The 14600-nt window shown below is 36.6% G+C and overlaps 1 protein-coding gene across 1 annotated transcript in view; it reads right to left on the bottom strand.

The window, feature by feature from the left end:
• Window positions 1-253: 253 nt before the first annotated feature.
• The window catches only part of MAP2K4 (mitogen-activated protein kinase kinase 4), a 115522-nt gene continuing 101175 nt past the window's right edge, over window positions 254-14600 (bottom strand). Inside the window, exons 9-11 of the mRNA XM_063109631.1 lie at window positions 12214-12362; window positions 4207-4252; window positions 254-2952 (exon numbers count right to left, since the gene is read on the bottom strand). Coding sequence (XP_062965701.1) covers window positions 2839-2952; window positions 4207-4252; window positions 12214-12362 — 309 coding nt within the window. The 3' untranslated portion in view covers window positions 254-2838. The remainder of the gene's footprint in view (window positions 2953-4206; window positions 4253-12213; window positions 12363-14600) is intronic.

Genomic DNA, 14600 nt, shown 5'->3' with positions numbered 1-14600 from the left:
CACCATGACAGAGGTTGCAGAACTCTACCCCACTTCCTTTAGCATTAAGAAAGCTGGGGCAGATCAGGGCAACCAACAAAGAAAGAAACTCTCAGAGATTCTGCATCACACCCGCTCGAACAGAAAACAAAGCTGTGCTTCATAGATACATTTGTGGTTTCAAGAAAGATAAGGAAAAAGATAGAGCAACCACGAGAAGGAAGGAGAAAAAGAAGCCATAAATACTTCTGAAAAGAGATCATTTTTCCCAATGTGAAATGCACAGATAATTTAATGTAATTTACTTGATTTTCCCCTCAGGGTCTGACTTCAGAAAATCAAATTACAAAGTCATCATCACATCCTAGATTTATTACAACTGACCTGCAGGCAAAAGGATAGAACTATTACATAAACACTTTGATTCCATGTATATATCTTAAATAGAGGAGAAATTCAAACAAGAATACAGGATAAAATATTCCAAAGCTCCAAGAAGCAGTTATGTTACTGAGCTCCATTTTTACAGACAAATAAGGCAATATCCCTGCACATTAGCTTTTTGATAATTTTTATACATTTTCTATGGTACAAGAGAAAAATAACCAGAGCTCACAATGTACAGTTCTTACACTATTTTCACAGTTTGTGAACACTATACACCCTTTTGTTTTACTTAGATACATTGTAATAAACTCCTTGCCCTTAAGTTTATAGTTTATAATAACCTATGATTAATACACTAAAATTGCCTTTTTATGTGGTCATCCACACAATAGAACAGTCAGATTAGCTCCTGGACAGTCAGAATTGCTTATCTCCATTTGCATAATGGCGAAGTGACCCTATGCTGAGCCAGACAGGAAGTTGACAGCAGAGAAACAAATTCCTCTTGAGTCCCCGGGAGCAATGGAGGATGATGGCTTGGTGTGGTCAAAGGAAAACATATAGCAATGCCTCCTTTGAGAACACTGGGAAGTCTAAGGTTTAGGATGCCATGGGAGAGAAGATAGGGAAATTAGGCAAGTGGACCAAAGAGATAAATCATTTTGAATTCTGCAATTTACAGGGATGTAACTTTAAACAGCACCATTCTCCCTTTATTGTTTTACAGTATTTATGACTGTCACTCTGAGAGGAGACACAGCAATACCTGTCACGATTTGGTTCTGTAATGGCATCACCAGACTGCATCTCAGACCATGGCTGTTTTATATCCCAGTGTGCTTAAACCACTCACAGTGCTGCTTAACTGTTACTCAAAGCCTAATGTTCAGTGCCAGGGAGACTGGACCAAAACCTAAAGAGGACCTGGCTAATAGGTAAGTGAAGCAGTACAGCAAAAGATAACAGATTTAAATGGTCTCTTATAACTGTTCTGGGTTTGCTGTTTTGCTTTGTTTTTTTGTCTTTCCAGTAGAATTCCAATTCCAAGAAATGATGGTGAACTGCTAGAGATTCTAGCAGGTGATGAGCTTATCTAGAAGACTGACATTTCTGATACTCATCTGGTCAAATGTGTCTCTAGAAAAGATGCCTCTTCATCACCTACCATATCAGCTGGGCCCTACTTTTTTCAGCCTTTTAAACATCAGGGCATATTAAGAGATTTGGGGCTAAAAATCTTTGATGAGGAACATCCCTGGTAATTATAAAGGTTTTACTATAGAAAAAAAAAGCGAAATATTGGATTAAGCATAAGTCACACAGCAGCAATAGACCACAGGGGAAAGGAAAGATTTAGAAACTGAAGACCTGGACCAGTGATGGCAAGAAGCAAACAACTGAGATTTGGTCTTTTGCTGCCTACAAGAAATCTTTATCTAATCGATCAAGGCACATTGCTACTAGCTACTTCTCCCTGTTAGTGAGTTACGATGGCTAAAGTATCAGGCTTGGGACCAAGGGGAAATATAGAGCTGCTACAAGTTGTTCCGGATAAGATATTAGAATTAAAAACATCTGCAAACTTTGCCCTCTGTACTTTTTTTCTTCTTCCAGTCCTGGTGGTTTGTGGCAGGTGGAATATCAAATTGGCAGCACACCGAATTCTGAGAATGAAAAATTCTTAGGATCAGCACCTTCTTTGACAAGTGGCAGACTCCTGAGTCTTCCCAACGAAGAGTAGAAGGACTGGTAAAGGAGCAAAGAACACATTCTGTCCTGTCTCAATATTTTAATGTTCACCTCTCTGAATGCAACATGGTTTTTGGTAAAGATAAACTCATTCTAATTTAACGTGATATTTCAAACAGGAAATTTGGCTGAGCACATCGATCCCCAAACATCGACTGTGACTGTAAAGCAACAGAATATCAAATCAGTAAATCTATTGCACTTGGTGAAGAAAGTAAATTCCTCCTTTGTCTCCCAGCTCCAGAAGGTAATGTGTCTCGTTGGCTGTGCAAGCTCTTCTCACTCAAGCCCAAGTCTCTATGTTTAGACATAGTACATCCAGACATAGCACATCCATCACCATGTCCTTTCAGGATTTGGAAGTCTGACAAAACGTCATTCCAGTAGCTGCGTCTCCAGGTTTCGAGTCTAGAAATGAATTTAAGATGTGATCTAATCACAGTCAACAACTTGATCGTACTGACTTCCACATTTCATGAATATGTTCATCACAAAAGAGCAGGATGAGGTCTCTCTGACCAGCACTAACACTGTGTTATCGATCAGGTATTACAGGGATGCACGTTCTAGGTGACAGGAGTATACAGACATGATGGAAACGAACACCAATCTTATTGCACATGGTGTCTGGGCGAGCAATAAAACACTGTGATATGGGATGAAAATTCTTTACGTCTTGCTTCCTCTCAGCCCTTTTTTCTAGAGTCTGATGTAGCAGCAATATCAATCGACATACATGGGAGAGCTGGGAGTAGCTGGCATTTGATCCAGGATTTTACATACATAGCATGCGACCTCGACGGTACGTTCTTCGTACATCAAAATAAAGGGATGTTTCTGTAAGAAAATTGAAAAAGGAAAAATATCAAAAGTTCATATCAGAGTCCAAACTGAACCTTTCCCAATTCCTACACAGCAGAGAACTGCAGGCTCCGAACCACACATGGCTGCACAATATTGTAGCACCACAAGTCCAGAGAGGCAAGTACAACCTATATTTCATGCAGACATGTTAGTGGATGTGGGCATGCCTAGATATAATACATGGTGCTATGATTTGGAGGTGCCACCCTGGCAGCGAGGTCTGGAAACTTATTTGTATACCAAGGGAGCATTTGTTGAGTCAGAGAGCACAGTTGTTCCTCAGCACAAAATATAGCTGGAGCCACTACCACACCATCTGAGAGCCAAGAAGAACTACATGAATGCCCTTCACTATTCCTCTTGGGACAGAGAGACAAATCCTAATCCTCCATTTACCCCATATGCAGCAGAAGGATCTTACAAGAAGGTTTTCAGTATCAATCCTTCTGACTACCACTGCAAAAAAGGCCCACTAGTAACGTGCCTTATGAGCTTCTGCTCTGTACTCCCCAGAGCCGAAGGGCCAGCACCTGCTTCACTAACCCACCTTTCTACACTCCATCTCTATCAACATTTTTCCTTCACAGCTTCTCTAAGTATGTTGACTGGATATCTTTACAGTCACTGCTGGGGTTGACCATTTTTGACCCTAACATCCTTGGAGAGCTAGAAGCTAAATGTGACAAACAAATGGGTCTTTTCTTAAAATACTTCCACATTATTAAATCACAGTTCTTTCTTCACTGCCCAGACCAATGCTACACCCAGTAGAATGCTTAAATCATCCAAGTTTCTTGGGAGGAATGAGAACTTTTGAAGAAATGCAAATTGACCATATGATGTATATTTGTTTGCGATCTTTTAATAAAGGCAACTTTATTAAATAAGTGTAAACTTTTCACTAATTTTTTCTTATTAATGCAATATATATAGGCTATACAACAGAAAAATGGCTCCTTAAAGTGAGTTGGAATTCTTTGGGGATAATTTTTATAACATGTTAAGACCAAATTTTCCATGAGAAGTTAGCTAGTAAATTAGTAGAAAAATTACAGCTATAAATTTTCCTCTTTTTAAATATCTTTATTTAGAAACATTCAAAAGAAAACAAAACAAACACTCATTAAGGTCAAGCTGTTTGTCTATGACTGAGAGGCCCAATGCTTGCTGAGTGAAGATGACGCAAGGGTGAGGATGTATCTAAAATTCTCAAAGTCCCATACTCACCAGAAGTTCTTTATACTTTGGCCTTTTGGATTCATCCTTCGTAAGGCTAAATAAAATAAAAATAACATTGTTAAAATGGAGACACATTTACCCAAGTATTTCTCTTTTCACAAATGAAATATTACGAAGAATCAAATAATTTTTTTCCCTCACATTCAAAATAACAAACAAAGCAGCAATCCAGCAATCCTAGGAGGTAAACTATATATGAATTTTATCAACTTATACTTCAGTTTTAAAACTTTTGCACTTTATATCTCAATGCTGCTCTTTGGTCCAAAAGTCTAAAACAATACAACTTCACTAAAGACTAAACTTCACTAAAGACTAAATTCACTAAAGATGTCAGTATACAAAAACCTCTACCCTGCTTATATTTCCCCTCGAATTCTACCTTGTCTAATTAAAGTTGCCAGAAGTATTTTCACTTTGTTTATATTTACCTCATCTATTTTGGCCCATACCTCAATGATCACTCCCTTCCAATCTCAATTAAATTCACTTTTTACTACCAATAGTTAATTAACACTGACAATAGTTTACCTATTTCTAAACTCACTGCTGTTTTTCATATCCCACACTTTTGTAGTGGATGCTGCACTGGGCTACATAGACTCTCTCCTTAAGAATGAAGAACTTAGTCCACTGTGGGGAATGCTGCCAGCAAACAACCCCTCAGCAGCCGGCCTCTTTGAGATGACTTCAGCTGTAAGTCAGCCACCTTAGCCTTCCTGGGATTGATCCACAAAAAGGTATAAAAATCCAAAATGCTCACTGCAAGTCAGATCAACCCAAACAGGCCATCCCAGCTTCCCAGCTTCTGATGGAGTCGGCTGAGGTCTTCACTGAGACTGCTGAGTTGCAGCTCAACTTCTCCTTCTGCCCAGTCCTACTTCCTTCCCTTTACTAGTGGTTCCCAAGATCACCAGCTAATCAACTTCCTGCACACTTATCTCTGCTTTCCAGGCTTTTGAAACACACTTCTAGGTTACCTTTTCTTCTTGGTTAAGTATATCCTTTCAAACAGTCTACGAATGGTAAACTATTTCCATTTGTGAAAATTTCTGTAATTCCTCCTTATTTTGAATGATATTTGAGTGCCAGAGTATAAAACTTTTAGTGCTAGGTTGACAAGTATTTTCCCTCAGCACTCTGGAGCTATGAGTCCACTTTTTTCTAGCAACTACTGTTGCTAGCAGTAAGTGTGCTGTCAGTCTAATTCTCAATTATTAGCAGGTAATCTGGTTTTTCTTCCTGCTTTCACCTTATCATTGTTCACCTTATCTTTGTTCTGCAATTTTGCTTCACTGCATTTAGATATAAATTATCTTTGTTTGTCCTACATGATACAGAGACTACTTTCAATCTGAGAATCTATCCTAGATCAATTCTCAAATATTTCCCCCTATTATCTCCTTAAATTTTGTTCTCCACTTTCTGTGTTGTCTTCTGTATTTCCATTAATTACATCTTAGAACCTCTCGCTCTGTATTCTATTCTCCCTGAGTCTGAACGGCTTTTCATATATTTTAATCTGGGTCATGCTGGGGGAATTCCTCAGTTCCATTTGACACTTCCCTAATCTGTCTTCAATTGTTTCCTGTCTAGAGTATATCAAGTATGTTGTTTCTTTAATATCAATAGCTGTACTTCTTCATTTCCAAGACTTTTAATTAAGTAGTTTTCTAGCAATTATTGTTGCTAGTAACAAGTGTGCTGTCAGTCTAATTCTCAATTATTAGCAGCTAATCTGGTAGATTTCATATCCAGCTGGTACATTTCTGTTTTATTTCTTCTTCTTTTTTAATGAAATTTAGACTTTTATTTCCTTGAGCATCCTAAATATACCTGTTTTATTTTACAGCATATTTCAGGCTATTCCATAAATTTATCAAAACTTAAAAGTAAATTCATGTTCTATTTTGTTGGATGCTTTTCTTAGCATTAGATTTCATGTATTTTGGATTTTTGGTTTGCAGACTCATTTTGAAAGAATGTGCTTATCCTGCATGCATATCCATTCTTTTGTTCAACAAATATTTGAGTTCTTACTAAGTACTATGAACTGAACCAGGAGCGAGAGATACATTACGTAGTTTCACAGTTGCCTCTTCTTTCCAGAGCCACCAGTCTAGAACAAGGTCCTATAACAGAGCTTTTAAGTTCCAGTCCTGTGTTGCTATTAGAACTATTACAGATCTAAGTCCTCTGGTTGCAAAGAACAGTATCTATATCATTGCCATTCCACAGTCCCACAGCTTGCTTAAAGCTGTGGCCCAGGCAGTGACTGACATCAATGTTTTTTCACTCCCTAGATCCTGTCTTCTAAGCAGTGAGTCTGATTCCTGTTGGTCCCTGTACAAAAAGAGCACTTGTAGAACTCTGATCCTACATGAAGTAATGTCTCCACTGCCACTGCCTGCTTCTGCATCTGGAATACAACAAGCTTATGGCTACAGACCCACACAGCATTTTGTAAGTATTTCTGTTGCTTTTTCACCCACACAGATGTTTACTTTCTTTGTAAAACTGCCATGCCTTTTTGGTTGTGTTTTTCTGTCTCATCTACTGGAGTAGAAACTGTATCAACATATATACTTGTGATGCTATTTGAGTAGAAATGTCAGACAAAATTACTATTAACATTGACTGTCAGAGTGGACCAGTTAGCTCAGTTGATTAGTGTGGTACTGATAACACCAAGGTTTGATCCCTGTAACAGCCAGCCACCAAAAAACAAAACAAAACAAAACAACATTGACTGTCTACTTTTTCTGAATTACTGCCAACATTAGTAACCTGTTATTAATAATTATATTAACCCCAACTAGTTAGACTATCTAATAAACCAAATTAATCCCAATTTTTTTAAAAAAATTATTTTCTTAGTTGCACTAGACACATTTCATGTGCTAGTGGACCACAATGGACAGAACAAATTATAAAACATTTCCATTATCTCAAAAAGTTCTATTGGCAGACCTTCAGATATACCTTCCAGTTCACTAATCTCTTTTCAACCATATCTAATGTGCTATTTAATCCAGCTATTGAGTGTTTTAATTTATGCTTCTATTTCCAGAAGTTCTACTTGGCTCTTTATAAATCTCTATTCCCCGCTTATGTTTCCAAGAAGCTTCTTTATTTTCTTTAAATTTACGATAATTTTTTTTGTTTGTTTCTGATCATTGTACTATTTGAAATCTTTGCAGATCTATTCTTGCTATTAATTGTTTCCATTAATTCTCATTCCTTTTGTGAGTGCTGAGATTTTTTTTGGTGAACTACTCATCTTCCATTTTGACTTTTTCTTTGGGAACTCTTTAGTACTACATTGAAGGATTTCCTTTCACTTCAATCCATCTACTAGGAGGAGGATATGGGGTGTCTTCCAAACCAAGGGCTTAAAATTAGTTTTTTTAAAAATAATTCTCTGCGTTAAGTATTTTGTACCATACACTTATTATGAACTCAGAGAGCAAATCCACATTAGGGTGAGCTTATAGGTTTTTAATTTGCTTTGACACTCCCTCACTTCCCCTAATTTCTGATTTCACTTCATTTTAGAGCTCTATGGATTCCCTAGTTTTGTACGAACTCTGATACACTTTAAAACATTTAAAAATGCTTATTCAGTATTTTAGTAGTTTTAGTGTAAGTATTGTCCAAGATAAATAATCTGCCAAAATAATCAGAAGTGGCCACATTCATCCTTCTACAGGTGTTTCTCTACTCTCCAAGTATTGCTCTGTGTTTTTGTACAGTGGTGTGTACATTTGTGTGCATGTGTTTTAATGGAAAGTTTTCAAGTCTTTATATTTTCTCACAATATATGTAGATGAGGCTCCCCCACCCCTCCTTTAAGTTAACTTGGTCTGGTATTTTAATATAAGGACCTAAGTTTTTCTTTAAGTAAAAGAAATTTAAACATTAATTCCTTCTCAGTCTATTAGCAGTTAAATAAAATCTTCTGGATTTGTTTTCTATGTCTGTTATCATTTACCTCATGTTCACCTTTTTATCCCTGTCTTCTGGAAGATTAACTAAAGGGTGTTGTCTACTTCACAGATGTGGTTAACCTGCAATACCCAATCTACTGTGTACCACCATTTTCCCTCATTCAATTCAGAAATCATGTTTACTATTTGAAGACAATTCCTGAGTTCAAATTATTCCCTCCTTATAATTGTTTTCCTGATTTTTCTCACAAGGGAATATTTGTTCAAATTTCTCAGACTGATACAAGCCACTGAGTGTTTTCATTTACTAGTGATTTTTCTGAATTTCTTCACCCCTAAAAGAGCACCAAAGTTTAACAAATATCATAAGATGACCTTGGTTACAGATCTAGCTGACTGTGAGAAACAAGTGGAGAGCCATCATGATAGCATCATTACCTTGCCAAGGGATTTATTTTCTCGGTTTGTTATAACAGCTTGCACCATGTTCCCACCCTCTAACCAACATAAGTCTCCTCATTAGAAATCCCCTCAGCAAAGATTGAGCTTTTGTTTATAGGTCCTTCCAGCCAAGCGGAAGGCAGGAGTGAATACTACCACAGAATCCCAGCTGCATGTGGGATCTAGCATATAAAGCATTTCCTCACCACATTTTTAGGATGGAGATTTACTCCATCCCTTATGTCTGTCCCACAGGTTGCCCTTTCCTTCCGGTCCTACGATCACAAGCTAGGGAGTTGTTTGCGGGTCTTCTATCCTCCTTGCGACTATTTTTTCCTCTGCACATGATGAACTCTAGGTTGGTCGATCCACCTCTGAATTCAGTCTCATCTACACAGTTTCACACAAATTCCTCAAAGAGTGAACTTTTTGTTCTCTTCCAGGAACAATAAAGATTTTTTTTCCTTTTTAAAAAATTCTATTGGTAATTTCAATAGGAAGTTAAAGTGAGAAGGAGTTTAAATGTGGGCTGACATCTTCACTTTGAACCGTAGGTCTTCATCCTTTTTTTTTCTTTCCTTAAGAAAACTTTCAATTGAAGCAGGCATATAGAAAAGAACACAACTCCTAAGTGTAGAACTAAAATAAAAGTAACAATATTCTGACTTCCTATTAAGTCTGCCTGCTTTTAACTTTCATATATACTGTTTTATGTCTTCTTTCACTCAACATTATTTGTGAGATTTACTCATATAGCAATGATTTGATCTTCTCTAATGCTAAAAATCATTGTAGAAATAATGCTGTGATTTATTATCTGGTCTACTGTTGATAGATTTCCTAATTGTAGGTTATTATAAATATGCTTTTCTGAACATTCTTATATGTGTCTTTTAGGGTATTTATGTCCACACTTTTGCTGGGTATATAATTGGGACTTGTATTGCTGGACCATAAGGTATACATCAGTTATATTAAATCAGCTAGATTACATATTGCCAGTTTTCTGAAGGGACTATAACAATTTACACTCCTACATATTATATGTGAGACTTCCAGTTGCTTCAGATCTTCACCAATATGTGGTGCTGTCAGTGTTTTAAATTGTAGTCATTCTGGTTACTATAGTGGTATTCATTGTAGTTTTGATTTGCATTTCCCTGATGAGTAATAACGCTGAATAAGCACATTTTCTTATGTACAATGAATTCTTTTTAAGTGCCTTGCAAGTATTTTTTTTTTACCATTTTTGATTGTCATTTTCATATTTATTAGTATTTTATAAGTATTCTTTACACAATCTGTATAGAAGTCCTTTTCCTTTGTCAAATATTTGTATGGGAAATATCTTCTCCCACTGTGTGGCTTGGCACTTCATTTAGTGCTGTCTTTTAATCAATGGAAGTTCTTAATTGTCATAAAATCTGGTTTATCAATCTTTTCTCTTTTGCTTGGTTGCTTTCTATGTGGTATTTAAAAAATCTCTATCCAAAGTTAATGAAAATATACCCCCATGTTATCCACTATATTCTTTTAATTTACACAACTGAAGAAATTTAGTTTTGCAGAAAAACAGTTCAAGGGGAGTACTGAGAAATATGACTAGAGCAAAAATCCAAGTCCAGATCACAACAGGTTTTGAAAGCCATGTTAACTTGGACCATTTTAAAAGCAAAAGGAAGCCTCTAGATGAGTGTTTCTAAATCTTTATGTTTTTCATTATTGCCCCTCCCCACCATGAAATTTAAACAGGACAGATATACCGCATCTCTGTTTATAATATTCTATAGCTCTTTGGAGGACTACAAACCATTGTACAATCCAAAAATTTTCTGTCTCTCAAAATCAATTATAACCTCCCTGGGGATAATATCACCCCATTAATAACGCATGCTCTAGACAGTTTAGACAGAGAAGTAACTTATTCAGATATGCATCATAAAAATACAACTCTAATAAAAAGGAGAATGGTTTGGAAGAAGGCAATACTGGATTATGAGGAAACCTACTAGCAATCTGAATGGTCTAGGACAGAGATGATAAACAATGTCCAAGACAAGGATAGTGGCAGGGAGAATGGACAAATGTAGAGAGCTAATATGTGCATATCATAAAAATAAATATCTTTCAACTGTGGACATTAATGATTGGAATGAGATGGAACTATGAAACTACTCAAGGAAAAAAAATGGGACATTGATGTTCATAACCATTGTGTATTATGGCACCAAGAGAAACAATTTAAAAATCTATAAGTACTACTCAGATATAAAACAAAAGCAATAAAGAGATCAAGGAATTAAAAAGAAAGCAACCCTGATGGAGGATTCACAGGTGATCACTTTAGATACTGATCATTAGTCATAGATCATTAATCTATGACCTACATAGATTCTTTTAAGCAAATATTTCACTAAAATATATAAAATGATCACACTTATGCAATTATAAACTGTGTATACTGTGTTCAAATTAGTATAAAATAGATTGTTTTTAGAAAGAAGGAAGCAACCAATCTGAGTCATCCTATAGCCTTCTTCCACCTAGGAAATCTTGAGGTATTCCTCCTCTCCCTTCGTAGAAACCAATCTAAAAGTTGAATTTGGTTAAAGAAAGGGACTTGAAAACTAGAGCCAAACTAATGTTTTCTAATTATTCAAAAAGAGGACAATGTTACATCCAGAAATATAAATCTTGTCAGACCTAGAAATAGTAGAGAGAGACAGCAGTCCTGGCAGGAAAAAATGATGAGAAACAAAAAAGCATTTTCAAGAATGAATAAGAAGATATATTAAATGCTCTGGCTTTTTACTCATAAACATATCTTATTTTTAAAACATGTTCAACAAACAGAATAATTAGCAAAAATATTCAAATTACAAAAGAAAAAGTTTTATTTAAAACAGAGACTGAAACAGTACAAAGCATGACTATACCATTGCCATATATGTCTACACAAAAAGTCTTCAAAGATTAATACAAATCTCCATGAGCTTTGTGAAATATCCTCTTATTTATTCTTAGGTGCTACATACATACACACAAAAAACTGTTAAAAAGGTAGACAAACAACAACAGGCATGGGGTTCACAACTTCTTAATAAAGTTTCAAAGAGCCAATATATACAGGTCTACCAACTGAGTTCTGGCCCTGACCCTACTGCATACATCCAACTGTGTTCTATGCTATGTCAGAGCAGGTATTCGCCTACGAAAGTCTGATCTGGCAAGCTCTTCACTTAGCAAAAGTTTCCAGGTGATTCTCGCACAATTTCATGGTGAGAACCGCATCAGAATAAGATGATCAGTCTCACCTAGAGGTTTAACCTGGTATTTCTTGTACAAGGTACTGGAAGTCAGGAGGCAGCAGCTTCTCCACAACCAACAGCTGTTTTTCACCAATACCTGAGTAGCAGAATAAGAGGGTGATGCCTCCCCAGGCTAGCTAGAACTTTCCGTACAGCCGCGGTGATCCAGAGTCCCCTCTTAGAAGGAAGGGTGATGATGACAAAGGGCCCCCTTCCCCTCAGTACAGCACCAACATTGCTAAGATAAACCTCACTGCTCTCACTATGTATGTTTGACCATTCGTAAATCAAGTACTCACCACAAGTTGACAAAGTTGATGAAACTTGGGGAGAATTCCCTTTCCTCAGAATTACTCAGCTGTGGAGGATCTCCTTTCACGACTTGTGTTAGTTGATCAAATACACTATTCCACTTTGGATAAGGAAATCGGCCTGTGGCCAACTCGTACTGAAGAGAACAAAGAAGAAAAAAACAAAATACACTAGGCATTATTTACTCCTCCTCACTGGAATGGCCATGATGAAAACCTGAACTCCTAGCAAAATTCTAACTGCTAATCCTAAAATCGAACCTAGATCAGGTTGGGATGAAATCTTCAGAATCATGAAGGCTGAGGAGAGCTTATATTTAGAAATCAAGATAGTACAGAGAATTCTGTATCAATCAAATTCAAGGACTTGAACTAAAGGGAAACATCAAACTTAAGCCTAGATGACGTCCCCACAATGTATGTTGCATGCAGCCTCTGATTCTGACTCTTAATCTTAAGAAAGATTCTGCAAGGCTGATTTTAGATCTTTTTTAGTACAGAATCTGCACAATTTTTAGTCATCTGAATGGAAGGCCATGGTCCAGAACGGTGGTCAAATTCCTGTGTGAGGCAAAAAACAATCAACAAACAGAAGTCCAGTATGAGCTTGGAGGAAAAAATATGCAAATCCTGTCCTTCAACTATTCTGTAGTCACTACAATTTCAACCACGGCCACATTTTACTATTACTGAAGAAATCAATTCAGGTTCCTTCACTCCAAGCCTCAATAAAGGACTCAGGATGGAATCTCTAAACCATAGCAAAATAAATCTGAAGTGTCTTAAATACATATGTCCCAATCCATCAAGAGACAAAAATACTTGCTCATAACCAGTGAATCATATTCGCACCTTTTTCCCACTTTTGTTCTGAAAATAATGTAAACTGAAATTGTGCTTTTTCCAAAAAATATATCTAAATCTAGATGCACCATGACATAATGAATCCCATTTTATGTGCATTGACAAGTAATTAATATATGAGGCTGAGGCTCCAAACTTATTACAAAGATGGAATACAGAAGAGAGAGAGAACACTATCTTAGAGGACTGATTCAGAGTTTCCTCCCCAAAAGATGTCTCCATCATTTCAGTCTTGTCTCCAATTACACATGTGTGTGCAAGAAAGCAAGCAGGCATGCATGCACACATATGCAGAAATTCATTCCTTTGGCTGAGGTTTCTTTTTGTAAAAACTACAAATGCTTTGAAAGAAGTAAACCTTATTGGTTATTCACAGCATTACAAATCACTTCACTAGATTCATTCCTGAGAACAGGTTTTATATAAGAGAAGGAAAAAGTAGGCTGTACATCATAAAGTGAAGGACTTAGAATCTTAGAAATTAATTTTGTACACTTCATAATTTTTATAAGATTATCCCTACAAAAAATAAATTATGAAGCAATTGTTAAGTACTAAATACCTTGCTTTTAAACAACAAGGTCTGCCTAAATGTACCTTAAGGAAGTTGCTAAAAAAAATGTTTATGTTAAAGCCTTTCACAAAACAAAATTTTGTTTTTGTAAGGATACTTGAGTTTTAACATAATTGGTTTGGTCACAGAAAGGTATTTCTGATCATAAATATCCCTTATATGTAAGCAGTTGCCTCATCTGTAAGCCATAGGTCTTGCTGTAGTTTTTGGGACCAGTCCCCAGACATAAAAGATGCCAAGATCCATGTTCCTTCATAACAAAAGAAGAAGGAGTTCGTTCTTTTTTTTAGCTGAAGGAGTTCCTTCTTCTTTAGCTAGTTCCCTTTATGATGAGAGAAAACTCAAGGAGGTATCTCCCATATTTAGTCACAAGAGAAAATAGATGGAGTCCTCTACAGAGGTGAGCTATTAGCCTTCAGCTCTGCATACAAAGAATCCATTAGGCCTGGCAACAAGACTCACCAAAAATAACTAACAAGGATATGTGATTCTGATCATAGGAAGAAGATCCTAGAGCCACGTAATGCCAATGAATAAACGGAGATTATTTAATAAGCTACAAAAAAAGCTCACTGCTCTGAACCTGTGTATCTCTGGGCTGTGGGTGTTAAGAAGCACAAACTGAAAATGCGAGGGAAATAAAAGGAAAAGGTTTGGGTTGGCCACCTAACAGGACAGCCCCTTCTAGGGATAGGAAATTAATATCCAGTGTAGAAGAAGCTATAGAAGCTATTCCAAATCAGAAAAATCTCAGCAAGCCCTGGCAGAACAGCAAGTACAAGAAAATAAACCTAGAACTTCAAAACAAAATTCGACTGAATGGTTGTGTCCCACCCCCCACCGCAAAATGCATATATTAAAACCTAATCCTCAATGTGATAGTATTTGGAGGCCTTTTGTGATAGTATTTGGCCTTTGGGAAGTAATTAGGTCAGGA

This window comes from Cynocephalus volans, chromosome 10, assembly GCF_027409185.1.
Source record: "Cynocephalus volans isolate mCynVol1 chromosome 10, mCynVol1.pri, whole genome shotgun sequence".
Taxonomy (NCBI): Eukaryota; Metazoa; Chordata; class Mammalia; order Dermoptera; family Cynocephalidae; genus Cynocephalus; species Cynocephalus volans.
This window is presented reverse-complemented; position numbering and strand designations above follow the sequence as displayed.